The 8766-nt window shown below is 42.6% G+C and overlaps 1 protein-coding gene across 2 annotated transcripts in view; it reads left to right on the top strand.

Annotated features, from left to right (window-relative positions):
- Positions 1-8752, top strand: part of LOC122076755 — a 52939-nt gene extending 44187 nt beyond the window's left edge. For both annotated transcript variants that reach the window (XM_042642266.1, XM_042642267.1), the window contains exons 10-11: positions 5558-5813; positions 7806-8752. In XM_042642266.1, coding sequence (XP_042498200.1) covers positions 5558-5813; positions 7806-8102 — 553 coding nt within the window. In that variant the 3' untranslated portion in view covers positions 8103-8752. The remainder of the gene's footprint in view (positions 1-5557; positions 5814-7805) is intronic.
- Positions 8753-8766: the final 14 nt, after the last annotated feature.

Raw genomic sequence — 8766 nt, 5'->3', positions numbered from 1 at the left:
GGTGGGGGGGGGGGATTGGGCTTTCGCAGGATCTGAGATGTTAACTTTGCTGGGATCCTCATGCTTATCCGGAAGCTTGTGTCCAAGCATAATAGCATATGGGTTTCTTGGGTCTACTCCTAAGTCCTACCTCCTCCATTCTTATTCCCTCTGGGCTGCTTCCCCTCAACCTAATGCCTCTTGGGTTTTGCGGCATAACCTCTCCCTCCGTCCCTCTGACTTGTGTGTTATCCGCTCCATTGTCGTGGACAGGCGATCCACTTGCCTTAGGCTTGATAACTGGCACCCCTCCGGTGTTCTCTTCCCCTTTGTAGACTCCAGGTCCATCTATTCCTTTGGATTGGATAGGCTATCCCCTGTCTCATCCATCATTTTGAATGGCTTCTAGAGTCCTCCACTCACCCCCTTCTCATTCCTCCACTTGGGCCTCTCTTCCTCTCCTCTCCCCTATCGTCTCATCTAGGCCCCCGACCCTTCAGTTTCGTTCTCCTTTTCCTCAGCTTGGAATTTAATCCGCCCCATCTCCCCCCCCCTCACCTTGGCACAAACCTGTTTGGTTCGAGGGTCATATTCCCTATCAGAGCTTCTCCTCCCGAAGGGCCCTATCCAATTGCCTCCCAACCCAAGCCTTCCTCCTCTCCCGTCACATAAATGTTCCTTTTTCCTGCAGCCTTTGTTGGAACGAGATCGAGACACCGACCACCTGTTCATTGACTGCCCCTTCCTCCTCCTTTGTCTGGAAGAATGTCCTTTCTAAATGCTGGCTTGGTAAGAGACGAACTCTCCCTCTTAGTCGGGAATGGATTTGGGTCAACATGACCTTTGGGGGCTCCTTCATCTGTGATACTGTGGGTAAGCTCGCTTTCAGTGCCACAATTAGCCACCTTTGGTTGGAGCGAAATCTGAGAAGATGGACCTCCAATTCTAGGTCCTTTGACATGATTTGGAATGCCATCTTCTTCGATGTCAGCTCCAAGGCTTGCTCGCTCGCTCGCTCCCCTTCCCGCACCCTCACGACTCCCCTAGGAACCGGTTGATTGTAGCAGCTTGGGGCTTCTCCCCTCCCTCTAGCCCCTTTCCATGGGCTTGTATCATTCTCCCCATCCCCCACCCCCCCTTTGGGCTTGTATAATTCTTCCCCCCCTCTCTTTTTTGTCTTTTTGCCCCTAGGGGTTGTACATTCCCTCTCTTGGTAATGAATTTATTATTGACCAAAAAAAAAATACAACCGTTGTGCATCTTTTGGTAAATAGTTTTGAGGATGCATGTTTGGAAATTAGTTTTGTGACACGTTTTGAAAATTGGTTTGGTTAATTACTCCAGTGAGATTATCCATTGGGTGCTCTCTTACGAGACTAATTGGGGTTTTAACCCTTGTTTGCAAGTTGCAACACTTCCATCACCATTTCAAGATGATAAAATATCCCAATGCACAGCTCTCTTCATCATATCGTCTCATATCTCTAACCTGTTACCTTCTTTTGTTATCCCTAAATACCTGTTAGTAGCAGAGAATCCGTAGAATTGCATGGGAGGATGAATGATGAGTAACAAATGAAAAGATACTGAATAACTTTAGATGTTAGAACAGGAGCTTGAAAATGAATAAGCAAATATAAAGAGTGATGTGAGAACAAAGTGAGGATAAGAAAATATATCAGAGAGGGAGAGAATTCCTTTGTTGAGGGAATTCCTTGGGGCTCTCATGCTTTATATTTCATTTTCTGAGATGCTGAGTGCAGTTTTTAATACCTATCATGAGCACATGACCACAGCCAACCACAGGCTGCGATTTATCGAGCGAATTACTTTGGGCCGTGCTTCATAATTCACTGGTTGAATGCAGCAGTTTTTACTAATTCCATTGCACCAGAGGTATTCTCGAATGTACTCAGATTGAATCGACCTTGGAGACCAGGCTGCACCCTATTACGTTTTGAAAAGATAGGTTGGTGAAGTCTTCGGCATGCCATAGGCAACCAGACTGTGTTCTGCTACTGATGGAATGGCAGAATACAAATGTAGTACATGAAGGGGCTATGTGATGCATTATAAAATGCCATTCTAGCACTAAGCATATCCAGCTGATGGAAAGGAATGATGGGACGCTGGCTGGTTGGAAGTCTGACCGTATTGCCTCATCGCGAAAGTGAATTGTTTCGAGTTCTCTTCTGGAATAGAGATGCATATGTTCCCGAGATTTAGTATCTCAAGGAATTGATTTATTTATTTTTTTTTTTGCTAATGGCCTCACCGCAGGTGGGGAGAATTTGCCTCTTTCTTTTCTTTTTTTTTTTTTTTGCGTGAATAAGAAATTTATTACCAAGGTAGAAAAGAAAGGGGATGGGGAGGATATACAACCCTGAAGGGGAAAAGCTAAAACCAGAAAAGATGCTACAACCCAGGAGGGGCTGGGGAGGGGGGAAGCAAAATAAAAGAAGGTAACTCCAAGTTCCTTGGGGAGCTTACAACAGGAAGGGCAGGGATGAGGGAGACTTTGGAGGAGACCTTGAAGTAGATGGCATTCCAAACAAATCTTGTCAAAAGACCGAGAGTTGGAGGTCCATCTACGGAAGTTGCGCTCCATCCAAAAATGGTTAATAGCAGCCTCGAATGCAAGTTTCTCGGTAGTGTCACAGATGGACTTCCCAGCAAAGGTCACATCAATCCAAATTCATTCGCTCGAGAGGGGAAGGGGGTATCTCCTAGAAGGCCAACAACAAACAAGGAATCTTCTCCAGATGGAGAAGGAAAAGGGGCATTGAAAGAAGAGATGGTTAATATCTTTAGAACCATTATAGCAAAGGTAGCAAGTAGGGGAGACAGGGATGTGGAAATGAATAAGGATTGGGTGGGAAGACAATTGGAGAGGGCTCTGCAAACAATGAAGCTATGGCATAGGATGTGGGATTTGAACCATATAATTATATGCCAAGGACAGGTGGTGCCATGGGTTATCACAAGGTGCCAAGCCAAGGAGGAGGAGAGATTTCTAGAGGAGGAAGGAGACCAGGTGACTTTGTCTTCCCTATTAGAGAGGGTGGGAGAGGGAGGACCAAATGGATGAAAGGTGGTGGGGGAGGTGGGAGGAGACCATACACCATTGGAGATGATGGAGGAGGCGAAGGTGTCTTTGGCAAGACCAGACGAGTAGATAACCCCACTTTCAAGAAAAGAGCACCATTGGGGTGCCAGTTGTCAAGCCAAAGGGAGGTGGAGGGACCATTAACGATCTTACAGTGGATGGCCTCCATGGCTAGAGGTCTAGCCTAAAGGATTTTACGCCAAACCCAAGAGGCATCCCCGAGAGGGAGAAACAGTCCACAAGGAGTCTTTGCAGAGAAGGGAGGAGAGACCCAAGAGACTCAACTACTGCTCTGCTTAGAGGATTTATCTATTTTGTGTTGGTGTATCTGGCTTGCTTTCCCAGTTTTCTTGTTTTTTTTTTCTTTAATTCAAATGACCTTTTAGAGAAAAAAAAAATTTCCAGCCAGCTTCGTATCCCCGATCACCGAGTCCAATTTTTCAGATCACCAGCTCTTCAATACATGGCAACCAATAAATCAAAAGTGGATTTAGTGAGCAAGATCAATCCCTAGATTTGCTCCAGAAACATATCCAACGTCTCATAGGCAGCCCTCAGGTAGTCAAGACCATGGTTCAAGAACTCAGACATCTCGGCCAAAGTTTTGGTAGTTTTGGTGGTTTCAGCCAAAAAATTTTGGCCCAAATTTCTAACAATAGCCTAGAAAAAGAACCTAGTTTTGGCGCTAAAACCCGAGATTTTTTTTATTTTTTTGTGGGTGAATGGTGAATGCATCAAAAGAAGGGGGAAGGATAATGCAGCCCCAAGGGGAGATTACAAACCCAATAATGGTAACCAAAGCACATAAAGGACTACATCCAAGAGCATTAGCTTGAAAACTCAAAGACATGTCGCAAACATGTCCATTACATCACAAAAGCCCACATGGGCTTATGAACAAAGCAAGAAGGGCCATCACAAGCAAAGGGCAACCAAGTCAAATCCTATTACGGTTTGTGGAACCCTAACATACTATCTCTTCTCTTCCTCTTTCCAACTGCTAAGGGAGCACTGCTGGCAAGAGGACTGCCGGTTTGGAGGGCCGCTGGCCTTGCGAAGGGCCACCGCCAAGCTTGCAGTTGGCCTAGCGGAGGTGACAGCCATGACTAAGGTGTACCAGCCTTGCAGAGGGCAATGGTGAAGCAGCTGCCGGCGAAGCATAGCTGGCAGCCAAATGGCTGCTTGCCATGCAGCTGGCAGCTAATCGGCTGTAGCCAAGTGAGCCAGGCAGATTGGGTGGCTGGCCAAGCAGGGTTGGTGGCAAACGATTGCAGACAATGCGGGCTGGCTTGTGACCAAGTGGCGGTAGAACAAGCTGGGTGGAGTATGACGGCGGCTGGCACGAGAGCAAGCAAATGGGATCGGAGGCGATGAGGCTTCTGGCCAAGCAGGAATCCAAACGAGCATAGAGATCTAGCCAGGATGGTGACCTACGGGGCTGGCAGCCAAGACGCGACTCCAACCGAGATGGAACTCCAGCAAGGGATGAAGAAGCTAAGAAAGGAAGGAGAGGACGAGGAAGAAGAGAGGGAATAGGGGAGGGAGCGAAGGAGAGGATGAGAGAAGGAGAAGGGAGCGAGAGAGGCGCTGCGGCCAATTGGAAGCTTTCCTGCTCTTAGGGGTTTTGAGAGGGAAAGGGGCTTAGGGGGCATCATCTCTCAAACTTGATAAGATTCATTTGCTGGAGAGTTTAAGTTGAATTTTTATACTCCCATAATACTTTACTTAATCAAAGTGGGTTGGAAAGTGGAGGAGACACATGGGTGAGGTCCTAAATCATAGGCTGTTAATAATCTATTATAAGGGGAAATGGTAGAAAAATGAAGCAACCAATGAGAATTCATTATTAAGATCTTTTGATAATTCAAAAAAAAAAAATAAAGGGTGTCAATTTCGTACATATGGGTGGGGTAAGAAGATATTTTCATTGTTATGGCAGGTAACTTTTCTTTTAGTTAATTCAATGGATCTTTAAATTAAGGGTGTCAATTTCGTACCATACCATCACCGTACTGAAGGAGATTCAGTATCGTTTTGGTATGACAAAATGGTATTTTTCTCGGTATGGTATCGGTATTCAAGACAAAACAGTTTGGTATGTACTGAACCGTACTGAAATACCAAAACCGTACCAATTACTTAACAAATTACCGACTACATATATGTAAAAGGCAAAAAACGGCAAAAGTATCGAATAGAAACCGTATTTGTACCAAATAAGTTACCATATTCATACTGAATAAAAACCGTACCGAGTCGGTATGGTATCGGTATTGAAATATAGGAATTTTCTTGGTACGATATGATTTTGGTATCAACTCTTGTTCTGCGGTACCATACTGGTTGACACCCTTACTTTTAATGCATATTTTCCGTACTAATTAAACCCCCTTTCTCTCTCTCCCCACCCCCACCCCCCAAAAAAAAAAAATGAAGACTCTTAACTTTGATTATGATTGTCTGCTTGGTCAGAAACTTGTTACCATATATATTCCCTACTACATTGATGGCTGTAGCAGCTGGCATGTTATTACTGAAAGGGCTTAAAGAGCAAGGTCGCCTGGGAAGATCTTTTGGGAAAGTTACGATACGTGATCAGCCACCTTCTAACACAATTCAAAAGATCATAGCTTTAAGAGAAGCAATGCGTGACTTGGAAATATATCTCCAGAATCTGAATGTTACACTTCTGAAAATCCGCACAATTGTTTTATCAGGTCAACCTCAGGTATGCTTTCTTAATGAATGAATTATTGCTTTCTACTTGATGATGGCAAGGAAAACCTTGAAATCAACCTGAATGAATAGCTACTGGGTTTAGTGTCTATACAATTGTTTAGTCTTCAATGCATGCATTTATTTACCTCAGACAAAAGTTGGTTTAATACATGTAATAATGTGAGACTATCAACTGTTAATTAATCTCCACTTTTTAGGACTGGACTGCCTTCTGGATGAGCTTATTCATAGCTGTTTAAATAATTACAGTTATTATGAATTCTTGAACTAATCCCCATTCTTTAGGATGGCGTTTCTCTATTATGAGGGTGAAACTGTTATGTCTTAAACCATGGTAGAGCATGTATGCATTCTTCTGCTGAAGGATGCATATGCATGAGTGCTGTACACAACAACCCCTTGAAATTTAGAAAATGGTCATGTCAATATTTTATATATTTAAAATATATTTGAAGACCATTCAAAGTTCATTCACAAAGGTGAAAGAATCCCTATGAGACTTTATGCTTAGATTACAAAAGGATTACGTTTTTTCTATTACCTATTTGTCTTAGATATGGTATGATATATTCTTTAAGCCAATGCAGGTCAATGGTAAGGAAAACAGAGGGTAATGCACACGTGTATACTAAATGCATTTAATTAAGTGGTTTCTTTGTCTTTCCCCTTTCCTATCCATATCATGATGAAAAGTATTTAGAATACCATGTGATTGGGGATGGCAATGTGGCCGGTTAAAGAAATTACCCCCCTTGCTCCTGTCCTAATGGTTCGTGTATGGTATGATTTTATCGGGTAGGAATCAGGTATGGTGTTTAAAAAAATCCAGGGTACCCATCATTCCGCCTCACATGTGTTTGGTTACCTTGTAAATTTAGGGATCTCCTGCATGTTTGGCGGGGAGGGTTATTTAAGAAGAATGGCTATGGTACTGGTAATACCTTGCCGGCCCCTGTTGCCATCCTACATTTGATGCTAATGAATGTTTAAGAGAGATGAGATTTACCAAGAGAAAGGGGTGGTACATAAGGTGGATTTGACATAACAAATGATAAAATTGAAGTCCTCGTCTTAGTGATGAGAGAGATCAACCTTTTGAGGATGTGGAGAAAGTGGATCATGGCTCAGGGGCAGCATTTATTATTACCCTTTTTTCTATTATGGGAAACAGCTCTCTTAGGGGATTCTTTAAATCTAGAAAAAAGGTCTGAGGCATAGCACTTGTCTAACCCTTTCCTGCTATACTTTGTGAGGGGTGTTCTGCATTGCTCTAGCTCTAGGGCTGATCTTTCTTTAGAGGCTTCTAGTTGGTTTGGGATGTGAATCATGTGATGGTGGTCTCCCACCTCTAATTGCATGGAAATATTCTTTTTTTTGGAGTTGATGGTACATGAATCTCCAGCTTTAGGGATAATGCTTTGGAAAGATATGTGGATTGAAACTTAGGCTCAAGAACAGCCACAAAACTGGAACTGACAGTGTATGGAGAGTTGAAGTGGTTCATGTCTAAATTAGGCTGTGACATAGAAGATTAGTCCTAAAATATGTAGCATTTCCCCTCAAAGCCGACTGTAAAGTAGTGCTACTTCCGAGATCTTATAGTTGAGAAATATTCAAGAAGATGTGCCAGTTAGGAATTTTAACAAAATGGATTTTCCTTTGATCTTATGTAAATCTGGGGTTTCTTTGATTAATTACATTATTTCCCTCATTTCTTGTGGAATCTTTTGGAATATTCACACTTGGAAATGGAATACATAAGTGGGTTACACTGGCTATTGACACCTCCTGAGGGGCCAAGACAATTTGCACTATAATGCCTGCTAGATATGAAACTTCATTAGTTCTACATCTTTTTTTCCTTTTTAAATGAATTATTTGCACATAAAGTGGGAAAGAACGTTTATAAAGCCCTAGGATACTCCTTTGGCTTCTTTTCCTAGTCAAGTGATAGTATTCTCTAATGCCAACTTGCTTGCAGATAACTACTGAGGTTGCTCTTGTCCTATTATGTTCTGCGACTGTTCTCCTCGTTGTGCCATTCAGATACATCCTTGCTTTTTTCCTACTTGATCTTTTTACACGGGAGCTGGAGTTCAGGAGAGAAATGGTTATGAAGTTCATGAGCTTCTTAAAGGAACGTTGGGATACTGTACCTGCAGCACCAGTAGTTGTATTACCATATGAGAGTGGAAAAAATGGACCAGTGAATTGTGGTGAAACTATTGATGAACAGGGGAAACCAGAAAGAATAGAGAGTAGTGGAAAGCCCAGATAGAGAATTGGTCTCCTTCCCCACCTAATGTCATGCATCCATATATAATCTTGGACTTGAAGGTACTGCTGGACTTCTTAGAGACTACCTTGGTGACTTTATTTTGGCATTCTCGGGTCTCATAGATAGTTGGGAGTGATTACATTGAAGCAAAATTGAATACTGTAATTACAGTGAAATTGAAGAAGGTAATCAAGGACTTGGGACAGAATTGATAGTAAAGGGTGTTGCAGCTTTGACTCTCAGTCAGTACGGGTTCAAAGGTAGGTCTTTGGGATTTCTGTATCTCATGAGACGGTCCAGGTCCCTTCTTTTGGGCATGAATATTTCCTTCAGATGGAGGTTGAACTTAGCCAATAGAGTGGCAATGGCCTAGCTAAGGCTGGAGGTGATAAACAGTTCTTGTAAATGGGTCCTTCCTCATTATAGCTAGTCTCTGTTTACTTCTTTCGCCTGAAGTCCAGGTTTCTTCTGTTGTACAATACATTCATGTAGCCTTTCCTTTTTCTTTCTAATAAATTGTAATTTATAAAAAAAAAAAATGTCATATTTGCTCGTATGGGTTTGTATGGGAACGAAAATTTTTGATTCCTTTCATTCCTCACTATTAACTACTGGAAGTGCCATAATTTATCTTACCATTCCTTGCAAAAGAAATGTACCACTG

Source organism: Macadamia integrifolia, chromosome 4 (assembly GCF_013358625.1).
Source record: "Macadamia integrifolia cultivar HAES 741 chromosome 4, SCU_Mint_v3, whole genome shotgun sequence".
NCBI classification, from domain to species: Eukaryota; Viridiplantae; Streptophyta; class Magnoliopsida; order Proteales; family Proteaceae; genus Macadamia; species Macadamia integrifolia.
The sequence above is the reverse complement of the archived record's forward strand: the minus strand, read 5'-3'. Positions and strand labels throughout refer to the sequence as shown.